The sequence below is a fragment of the Telopea speciosissima genome, chromosome 11 (genome assembly GCF_018873765.1).
Source record: "Telopea speciosissima isolate NSW1024214 ecotype Mountain lineage chromosome 11, Tspe_v1, whole genome shotgun sequence".
In the NCBI taxonomy this organism is placed as follows: Eukaryota; Viridiplantae; Streptophyta; class Magnoliopsida; order Proteales; family Proteaceae; genus Telopea; species Telopea speciosissima.
The window spans coordinates 1,597,679-1,609,780 of record NC_057926.1 but is presented as its reverse complement, the minus strand read 5'-3'; the positions used below and the strand labels follow the sequence as shown (position 1 = coordinate 1,609,780).

The window sequence follows — 12,102 nt, the reverse complement described above, 5'->3', positions numbered from 1 at the left end:
TGAAATAACAATTTAGGGCTTGAAATTAGAAAGGAACTTTGGAAAGAAGAACGCTGCAACTTAGTGGCGATGAAGCTCCTGCACCTCAATGGCGATTTTTCTCCCAAAGTGGTCTCATCTTCTCTCTATCACTAAATCTTCTTCACTCCATTTAAAACCTAATATTATTTGTAAATTAGCAGTTAGTAAGATCTAGGATTCTAGCACTCTGGGTAAATAATCAATAAACTTAAACAAGGGACAAGTAACAACAATACCATTGGTTTAACAGGATTCAACTCCAATTAGAATCAAGCAAAGTATGAGAGAGGGGGGGAATCTTCAGACTTTTTTTAAAAAAAAAGTAGGATTTTAAGCTTGAATAAAAGAAGCAGTAGAACAGGGAAAATGATTATTAACCTCTTGTTCCTTCACGAAGGGCCTTGGCAACACGAAGCGGAGTCTTCTTAAGACCTTCACTAATGGAATCCTCCCCCAGACCCTGCAACAGAACCTTCACAGCGTCTTTGATTTCGAAAGTAGACTCCGATTCGTCCTTCAAATCCACCTCCAAAGACCTAACTTCACTCCATTTTCTAGCTCTCCAGAAAAATGACCCTCATCCTGAGCGCCCATTGACAGAATACAAATTCCACCAATAGAATCGGACAAAGCCGGATTGGATAACAGTAAAGCCTCGTTGAATCGTAAGGCTCGAAACTCCACTATGAAACAAGAACAAGATTGAAAATTCAAGGTACCCGGATGAAAAAACGACAGCATAAACAATAGGGTTGGACGTAGGATACAGAAAAATCAATCAACCCAGAAGAAGAATGGAGTAACAGAAGGAGCAAACCATCTTCCACCCTCTTTTCCGGTGTCTCTGCAACCGTCCTCCAATAGATTCTAATTTATCCAAAAGGGTATTATGGTAAACTCCTATCGTCATAAGGGTATTTTGACCTTTTACGAATTTATAGCTTGCTGACATCATCACTTAACAGGTTCAACCTAACGGAATGGGTATTCCGTCAGTTCCAGGGGGTCTGAAAGTAAGGTTTTAAAAACAAGGAGGTGTACAAGTAAACGGGACAAACCTCAGGGGGTGTACAAGAAGTTTACCCAAAATTCTATAACTGAACCTGGCCGAAATTACAGGTAAGGTTTCAATTGAAGGTCAGTAACTCCCAGTAGAGGAGAAATATGGGAATGAAAATCCCAGGGATTGAATCACCCAAAGGCGTATAATCTTTGCTCCAAATTTCAGGAAGAACAGAAAAGGACTGTTAGAGCTTGGTTTAGATCTGGTTAGTTGCAGGTACCACCCAGAACAAAATGTCGGCGGTAACAAACAAGGAAAATAGGAAAATAGGAAAATGAAGAGCAATTAAAAAGAATGGACGAGAAGATTATTAAAGGAGAGATTAACCTGGAATAAGGGGGAGGAACTGAGAAGAGGAAGTACAGAACTTGCACAAGCAACTTTTGGCAGCAACACCAATGAACCCATAAGCCATGCTGCTCCTCCTGCTTACAATTAATTAAAGAACATCACAAATAAAAACTCCTAATAGGAAACAAATTATAATCAACCCGATGCGTAATTATTACCAGAAAGAAAAAACCTTGGAACCACAAGAAAAAATAGAAATTAAACTACTCACTAACTACTCTGAATCTTGACACAACCAATTCACCCACATTTTAATACCAAAGAAACACTGTGACATTAACACAACTACGGAAAGAACTCTGAAAATGTAATTTCACATTGAAGGGCTTAATTCAGGTGTAAGATAAACATTAGTTTCCACATAATTGCAAAACTTAGCCTAGTCAACTTACTGGGCTCCAAGCAGCTAGGATTGATCAGCACAGAAAGATCATGAATTCACAATAAGTTGGGTATCGATGTGAGAAGAATTTATTTCGATTTGAATCTTACGACAGAGAAGGGAAAATTTATTTCACTTTCATACTGCCAACAGCCCAATACAAATTTGTGGAATCAATGTCTACATTGTTATTAGGGTGGATCTTGGCGCAACGGTAAGGTTGTTCCATTGTGACATAGTGGTCGCAGATTCAAGTCAGGAAACAGCCTCTATGAAGCAGGGGTAAGGCTGCGTACATTATGACCCTCCCCAAACCCTGCAATGGCGGGAGCCTTGTGCACTGGGTATGCATAAAAAGCATTTTTTGTTTTTCCATTTCAAGCAGATACCAAAAAAAAAACATACAAAGATTAATATCCAGCTAGTAACAACCTGATACTGAAAGAAATACAAAAATTATTTAGAAAGGGGGTGGGGGGCCATTATCCATACCTGGTTCAGATTCTATTACACGGATAGGCAACCTGACTTCTACCTCTTTCCCACACACTAACACCATACCTGGTTCAGAGTCTATTACACAGATAGGCAACCTGACTTCTTCCTCTTCCCCTCCCCCCCAATACTCACACACCACAGAGAGAGAGCTCATCCTTGTGTGCACCAGTTAAGAAAATGCCAGAACATTGGAACATACACAGAGAACTCATCCCTGTGTGCACCAGTTAAGAAAATGTCAGAACATTGGAACACACACACACACAGAGAGCTCATCCTTGTGTGCACCAGTTAAGAAAATCGCAGAACATTAGAATTGGGGACAAAGCAGGAAGAGGCGGGAGTGAAGGAGAGTGAGTTCTGTTCTTACCAGGAGTGGCAAGTTTTTAATTTTTCCAATTTCAATTCCTTACAAATGGAAATAGTAACACCCCCCCCCCCCCCCCCAAAAAAAAAAAAAACCCCTCTTAATGGAAACGGGGGCAAGGAGGAGGCAGTCAGTCATCAATTTGCAAAGTTAGGGGGGAGGAAGACAGTCATCAATTTAGAAAGTTCCATATCGACTATTGAGATTGTCTGTAACATTTCTGTTATTTTTAATACTGGGAACTTAATTGCTGATTAAAAAAACATAACTTAGACAGTTCAGCAATTAATTTGTTGCGATCCTTAGGCCTCAGCCGTACTTTTCAAACTGAAACATTCACAGAAAGGTTGAAATAAATGCAAATTTGTCTCCAATTGTGGAAGCATAGAGTTATGACTATGCGTATCATATGTACCTGAACATACATTTAGTGAATGAAGGATTGAGTATTGTTCATCTCAGATCTTGGTGTTGATATAAAAGATAATCAAATTCAAAACTAGAGTTTACATTTGCTGTTAGATACTCCAAAATTGCATAGATCAAGTTACAATGCGGATGTGTTCTATCTTCAACCGAGAATACATGAACAGCATTATTCACTTCAATCCAACTACAACCAGGATCCTTCTTCATTTCCAGACCCCGCAATCTCTTCCTCACTTTCATCACCTCCTCCCACCGCCCCACCCCTGCATATATATTAGACATGATCACATAGGCAGATATTTGTCTATGGTCCAAACAATACATTCTCTCAGCCACCCTCTCACCCACTTCCATGTCCATCCAGAACCAGCAAGCACTGAGCAAAGCTCCCCACACAACTGCATCTGCTTCAATTGGCATTGCATTGACAAAATCCTCTGCTTCTTGTAGTTTCCCTGAGCGACCAAGAAGATCCACTACACAAGCGTAGTGTTCCAAGGTGGGGGTTACTCCATAGCATTTCTCCATTGAGTAAAAAAAGCCTATCCCTTCATCAACCAGACCTGCACAGGCACAGGCAGATAGAAGCCCAACGAAAGTAACTACATTTGGCCGTACTCCTTGTTCTAACATCTGATCAAACAGGAAAAGAGCCTCAGTTCCAAACCCATGATGTGCATATCCACTAATCAGAGCTGTCCAAGAAGTCACATTGGGTGAAGAAATGTTGAGAAATGCAGTTCTAGCATCAGTAATGCTACCACATTTTGCGTACATATCCAGAAGAGACGTCCCCACATAAACATTTGATTCAAATGGTGTTTTGATCACATGCGCATGAAGTAATTTTCCTTGTTTAAGAGATCCAAGACACGAACATGCACGAAAAAGAGTAGAGAATGTGGACCTATTGCGCTCTACTGATAACTTGTACATGACCACGTATAATTTTAATCCCTTTTCAGGTTGATCATTCTGAATATAACCTGAGATCATTGAGTTCCACGTCACAGTATTTTTTAATTCCTTTGTATCTTCAAAAAATTTCAAAGCCATGCTAATTTCACCATTCCGGAAATGAACTGAGATCATAGTATTGGACGATACTATAGTTTTAAGAGGCATTTCCTCAAACAACTTCTTTGAATCCTCAAGTCGATTACTCATTGAATACCCTTTAATCATCAGATTATATGAAACTGGATTCTTTTCAACCATCCAACTGAAAATCATCTCAGCATCTTCAATCCTGCCCATCGATATGAGACATCCAATTAGTGTATTTGAAGCATTTAAACTTGGGCTAGCCAATTGAACATAAACCCGCTTTGCGTCTTCAACAGCATCACAGTTGCAGTAAAAATCAATAAGAGCACCACCAATTGAGTGGTCAGATTCAAAGCCATATCCAATTGCAAGTCCATGAGCAACCTTACCACTATCCAGAACTCCCAATCTACCACAAGCTCTTATGATACTATCTAATGTAAACTCATTCGGGCTAGCTTCCCCACTCATTCTCATCAATAGAAACAACTCTAAAGCCTTCTCACATTCATTTTCGCTCCTCGAATAAACAGAAATCAATGTGGTCCAGACTGTGACATCTCGGATCGGCATTTTGTTAAAAATGTGCAAGGCATCCTCCATTAAATTACACTTAGCATAACCCACAAGCATTAAACTCCACAACAAGACATTCCCCTCTTGGAGCACATCAAACACCCGCCTCGCATCCTTTATTTCAAAACAATTAGCATAGAAATACAATAAAGAGCTCCCTACAAGGTCAAAATTCTCCGATCCAGATTTCAGAACCAGCCCATGAATCTGTTTCCCATCATGTAGTGACTTTAAACGAGCACAAGCACTTAGAACAGAAGAAAAAGTGGTCTCATTGAGATTCATCCCAGTTCTATGCATCTGTGAAACTAAATTCATAGCTTCTTCAAACCTTCCCCACTGTGAGTACCCAGAAATCATGGTATTCCAAGAGACGACTGTTCTTGTCGGCATTTCATCGAACATCTTTCTAGCAATCTCCAAATTGCCTTCTCTGGCAAACCCATTGATGGAAATGTTCAAAGAAATCACATGAGGGATGGGTTTCACAGGACTACACTGGAAGGTCGAGTAGAGCTTGAGATTCCCCCATTGCCTTCTGAGAAGTGAGGATCTTAAAAGCATTAGATTTGACAATGCCTAAGTTAAAGGGCGAAGAAAGGTGAGCGTAGTACACGGCATGCGCATGTTGGAAACTCAAAAATACCCCACGAGGACAGAGTGGATGGTTCTATATCACTTTTTCAGGGTAAAATGATCCCCTTCTGGACCTTTTGATGCATTTTTTGACCCAAAACTTCGCCAAACTAAATTTAAAGAGAGAGAAAATAAAAAAAAAGGATGAATTTGGAATTGGGATTTGGGACCCTTGGCTTTTATTTTCCAAGCATTCAAATTTCTAAACATTGTCTGGGGAACATCTTTAGTGGGCCTGTGCTTAAAATCTGGTCTTGTCACTTGTGTCTATGATTTCTTGCCCAATTGAGTTTCCAGATGTCTCTGAGCTTAATGGGCCATCATGTTAGACCTACTCGTCTAAACTCTAGGCCCAACTTGATGACCCACATGTCACACATACATATCTGATATATTACTTTTTAGGAAAAAGAACTCTGTTCGAGAGTGCGTCCAGACACAGAGAAGGGCAAAATGACTGCCCTGCTTCACCCACCCATCATGGAAGGCAGAATGCCGTCCCTGTTGATGCATCCTCACGTGATCCCATTGGCCCCCACACATACATAGGGACCACACTCCTATACAACAAACACTTCCCCTTACTTTTTATGGGATAAAGAAGGCTGTCGGGTTACGTGGTTGCATGAAGGATGAAATGATCACTCCAGCCCCCGTGAAATGAAAAATCCCACCCCTATTGAATACTCCCACGTGCATTCTCATTGACGCCTGCACTGGCATTGGGGCCATGCAACCTAGCAGCAATCCCCCTCCCTATTTTTTATTGATGAAACCTGATGTATAAGTTGGAGATATATAATATGAATAATGGAAGAAAAATTTCCATCTTAACATTTATGAGGATGGATAAGCAAAAATATCAGCCTCATATTTTGTCTGTCATGTGTTGGCTTATAAATATGGAGCATTGAAATTTTCATACTTTCGTACCTTATGCTAGCACGATCCATAACTCTCTAATCTAATAATGCAACAATTACGATTTACCAAAAAAAAAAAATGCAACAGTTACGATAATATTTTTAAAAAGGAAAATGTTCTCTACACCAGGGGCGCAAATTGCGTCCAGATATATGGGGGTGGGCGAAATGACCGCCACACCCTGTCCCTCCCATGTGTTTGGGTGCAGCCTGCGCTCCTGTGTGCTGAAGTGCAGAGAACATTGCCCCTTTTAAAAATATGTTAGATATTGAATCACTGAGGGGGTTGGTTAATGATTTGGTCTAATTCACCAAATAAATTTACTGATAATAAAGGATTTTCAATGGCACCTTCTCACTCCCACCCAATTCAAACCTGTTTGATCTGTTGATCTAGACCAGTTCTCAAAACCATGACTACAATGTTAGCTTATTAAAAGTAAATAATGGTATAAACATGTCACCTCCAAGAGAAAATCGTGAACCACCTTATGAATTTTTTTTTTTTTTCCCCATTTCGTAAGTGACCTGGTGGTGAAGAAACTTTTCTTAATGGAGAATAGAAAGAATTAAACAATTGAGTAATGCCAATATTTAATTGTGTAAGGTTTCTTGGCCTAAACTAGACAATTGCCTAAACCTATACGACTAAGTAATATTGACTTTTAACAAATACTTGGTGGGACTACTAAATTGGGATAGATAAGTCTATAGATTGTAGGTGATTATAGTTGGGGTAAAAAAAATAGGAAAGAATGTTCTCTGTGCTGCAGCGTAGCTTGCGTCCAAGCACATGGGCAGCCTGTGTATGGAGGTAGGGTGATCATTACGCTCACCCCCATGTGCCTGGGTGCAGCCTGCGCTGCAACACAGAGAACAGTGCCCCAAAACAAAAAGAGGAAAAGAAAAACCTTGCAAATCCTCTTATAATCAATATTTCACAAAACAAACAACATTGTATAGCTAATGACATTCTGAGTAACCATGTAGGTATTCAATTCATTACAATTAATCTATCTAATAATTTCCCACAATAAATAAAAATTTTCATATAGCATGACTAGTAGTGTTAAGAAGGCCCACTTATGATGAAATCACAAGCATTCCAAGAGTTCAACAAATTAGAAAATGGTAGATTACCAACTTATTTTGGTTCATCATACCTTATTGCCGTTTCTCCCAACTTTGAAAAATAATTTTCTGAATGTGTTAGGTTTTATGCTCGCAAGATTTGGGAGGGTTTTCTAGAAAATGTATTCACAAATTTACAAATATTGAACTTATTTGAGGTCAATTGCTAGCACAACTAGCTTGAGGCTAATGTAGTAGAGTCTAGCCCTCAAGAGGTTGAGTTTGAGACCTCTTTTTCCTCATTTAGTCTAGGACCTTCACCCCCACCCTACAAACAGATTAAAATAAAAACGAACTCATTTTGAGATATTTATTTGTTGAAAGTTATCCAACGAACAAATATCGACGACCCCTATGAAATCATTAATGTTGTAAGGGAGCATATATCAGCAAAAATGGTAGGAAACAACTTTTTCTTGGACAAACTATTATTATGGGTTTTCCTACTTGAAACCATATGATTGATCATCACCGCTAACAAAGTTGCTGGAGGCCTTGTGATCAAACCTTCGTCGTTGCATAATTTCTTGGGGCCACCCGCCTGAGGCTTACTAGGGTCCAGAAGCTCCCGGTTCGTGCGTGGCGCGGGGGTCATGTACGAGCCCAAGGGGGGATTTAGTTGGCCTAAAGTCGGATACCCCTCCTGTCTCCAAAAAAAAAAAAAAAAATGTTGTTGGAGGCAAGTTTTATTATTAACCCCTTTTTTCTTGGAAAACCTATTATTAGTTTGTCTAGGATACATTCGCCCTTTGTTTTTCCACTTTTTTTTGGAGGGGAGAAGGAAGCTATGGGGTGTCGTAGAAGTTAAGTGCTATTGATGATGAAATGCTTAATTTTATTTACATCTTTAGTCCAAATAAAGGGGGGTCATTACCCAGTAAAAGAAAATTTTTCAATGTTTGATCAATAAAAAGAGAGAAAAAAAAAAAAAAAAAAGAGGAAAAGGAGAAGAGACTTATTATTTGTGATCAATTATAGCGAAAAAATCATTAACACTATAGAACATCCATCATGTCATTTGACCTACGATCAATAGTTGAACATTAAGATTTTCATATATTAGAGTGAATCAAACAATATTTTCAATGACATGGGAAAAAAAGAGACGGTTTTGTAATTGGGACTTTACCATTTTTTTCCCCTTAGGATAGGAAAGATATATATTTTAACCCTAAGTCCCACAAACCCCATGGGGAATGAGGGATTTTTACATTTTTACTCTTATAAAAAAAAAAAAAAAACAAAAGGAAGAATGTTCTCTGTGCCACAGCACAGGCTACGTCCAGGCACATGGGCTTGTCACTCAGGGGGCAGGGTGGTTATTGCTCCCAACCCCATGTGCTTGGGCGCACCTTGCTTTGCAGCACAGAGAACAGTGCCCTAAAAAAGAATGAGGGATTTTTATTATTTATGTTTATTTTAGAACTTTCCAATAATATCTCTTCTTATAACACTTTTCATTTTAAATCTCTCTCTCTCATATATGCTTGATATTACCCTTCATTTGTTAGAGAGATACAACAGACAAATCCTCTAGGGCTTACATTCCATCTACCATGTGTTCCATGCTAAGATGATCAAAAGTTGATCATTGAAATGGTTGTCTTTGGTTTTTATTGTGTTTATGAAATAGTTAATAAGACATTTTAGAAGGCCCAAAAGTATATCACATACAAATTAGAAAAAATAAGAAGAAAATCTCAAAGATGGGGCCCATATCCATGACCCTGTGAGACACTTTTGCCAATATCTTGGCACAAGGATTAGGGATCATGCTTTACAAGTAAAGCACATCTGCCCACAACAATCAATCACCTCATAGGCTCATAGTGTGTCCAAAATTAAATTAAAAGAACAATAAATTTCAGAATGATATTGACTTGTGGGTAGATGGTTTTGCTTTCTAATTACAACTACAAAGACTTTAAGAGTGATCATAAAATAGAAGAACACTAGTGCATATGTAGAGGTTGGTCCTTCTATGCTTAAGGTTAATTTCTTTGGTTAAAAGTCGAGTTAGTTGAATGATATTAAAATCCGATCTATAGCATTTCGTAAGGCATATGCTAGTTAGTTGCATCCTAATACAATTGCATATGATTTTCAAATGAAAAAAACATAAAAATTCATAACGTTTCGTAGATCGGTAATAAATGATTGAATTTAATGTGATTAATCAATGATCTGTAAATAAAAAAATTGAATTTCGTAGGTTAATGGATGAAAAACAAATTGCCCAAAAAAAGGTTACAAAATTTTATCAAGAATGCATTCATTATGATGGATTTAGTAAGATTTTGGTAATTTTTTATGAATTTGAACTCACTTTTAATACAGTATAAAATTTTTTGTTGGTAGAAATACAAATTTCACAACATTTATATTGAATTTGGTAGCGAGATAAATGTGTGGTACTCCATCACTAATATCTACATGAATATTTAGTCATGATGGATTTCCACTTGTCATGAGTGAAGTTGCCCCCACCCCTCCCCAACCCCAACCCCAACCCCAACCCCCACCCCCCCCCCGCCCAAAAAAAAAGTGAAGTTGCATAACGACCCGTTATATTTAATGACACGTGTATAAGGAGGTAGTCATTTTCAACAAGGACAGCTTATGTTTCACTTGGCAATATTTGTTGGTATTCAGATTTTATGTCGTTAGTCATTCATCATTTTATTTAATCATGAGTTAATTTTGTAAATATTATTATTTCTCTATTTGTCCAAAAAATTCTCTCCACAAATAATATTGAAGATTTTCTCGCATAGACATCTTGTTTTGTCACTTGGAAAAATACTTTATCTTTTTTTTTGTGGTAAAGATGGAGAAATACTTTGTCATTTTAACTACAAAATGGATGAAATTTCTCGAATAAACCATTGTCAAATTTGGTGCCTTATCGTAATTGTTTGATCCCTTGTGTTTAGCATTTATTTTTTATTTTTCAAAAAGTAATTGTGTTTTTTAAACAAATTCACCTCTTTTTAAGCAATCCTCATAACATATGTTCATTATTACCAAAAAAATAAAATAAAATATGTTCATGAAAAATTCAAATGACTTGAAATTAAATCTGCACATTGTTTAGGCCGCCAACTAGATGGTTCTACATGGCCAAAAGACTATTTGTGTGTGAATTGAATGAAAATTCCCCAATATAGCAAAAAAGGACAAGGGATCTCTACTCTTTGCCCAATAGCTAATTCTATCTACTCGGCACACATATTCGTATTATGTGGCAAACTAGATGCAACTGAAATGTCATGGACAAGTAAACTCTAAGGTCCTTGCCACATCACATGCACCCTTCTATTTGGTAGAAATAGGTGTGTAGAGTAAATAATTGTTTATTTTATAAAGAGTATAAAATATGGGAAAAAGAACTTGGTCAGGGAGTGTGGCCTACGCTAGCACATCCATGAGTCTATCTTTCTCCTCCCCATATGAAAAAACACCTCTACCCCATTGTTTTGAGGAGGTGAGATATAGACACATGGGAGTGTTATCGTAGGCCACACTCTTGGACAGAAAATTGCTTCTCATGAAATATTTTGCCAATAAAAATAGGAAACATGATGGCAACACTGACGACAGTGTTGATACTGATATCATGCATCTTCTCAATCTTTTGTTCTTTTTCGTAATAGTAGGCTCCCTTGTATAGAATCGTGCAACACCTCCTCCTCCTATGTTCCCATTGACTTGACTTGATATAGAAGATTTCGTTGATACCAACTACATGGTAATCCCTTACACTACGAAAAATATTTGAAGATATTTTTTTAGAAAGATAAATATTTCAAGACTTGGATTCTGTATGACTTTTTTTTTGAGCAACCATTTGAACAAATAAAACTATGGCAGGGGAGCTGGAGAAACCCATCATTTTAAGTTGAACCATCAAATTTAACACTTTGACCTAAATAATTTCTCATCAATCGCTACAATGATTAAAAAATGATTTTGGGGAAAGAATGCAACATGGTTGCATGGCTCTTGTACTTATACACTGGCACATAAAAACACATAAAAGTAATACAAAAATACAAAAAAAAAAGAGGAAAAAAGATCTCTACTTGGTAGTGTTTTCTATGCCCTTTGACAGGGTACCATGAGATGATGTCTTTGCCCCCTGGGTAGATACTCAAGCGTGCTCACCCATTGACCAAGACGCTTGTGTAGAGATTATGCGACAAAATAGAGATCTCTTGCCCAAAAAAAAAAAAAAGGAAAAAAAAAGTCAACCATCTCTGTAGCCCTTGTACCTAAACTCATAGGGATGACAAATGACCACCTTACCCCCATGAAAAAATGAAAATCCCGTCCCCCATGATACTTTCATGCACATTCTCTTTGGCATGTGCATGCCCTAGAGGGACTGTTAGCATAATCTATCCGAAAATTTTAATATCAAAATTGTGGGATCCCACGCTCCGCAATTTTGTGTAGCCGTAGATCAAATGGCTAAACCTAACCCAATCAAATATGATCCAAAATGAAAAATGTTATTACCGGAGTGGGACCCACCATGTGGACAATTTTAATGGTCCTATGGTACGCACGTGGAAGACAGCGTTCCTTAGAATCATCCACCGTCTGGTCAAAGTTGGAGTGGTCCCCCACACCAACAAAAGCTTCTGGGGACCACCGGGAGTCTCACTCCCAAGTCTCA

At 38.1% G+C, this 12,102-nt stretch overlaps 1 protein-coding gene across 1 annotated transcript; it reads right to left on the bottom strand.

Moving 5' to 3' along the window:
- Window positions 1-3,056: 3,056 nt before the first annotated feature.
- Window positions 3,057-5,376, bottom strand: LOC122644687 (pentatricopeptide repeat-containing protein At2g13600-like). The gene has a single exon (XM_043838082.1). It carries the CDS (start codon window positions 5,296-5,298, stop codon window positions 3,136-3,138), a length of 2,163 nt encoding a protein of 720 aa, XP_043694017.1. The 5' UTR covers window positions 5,299-5,376; the 3' UTR covers window positions 3,057-3,135.
- Between the last annotated feature and the right edge of the window lie 6,726 nt (window positions 5,377-12,102).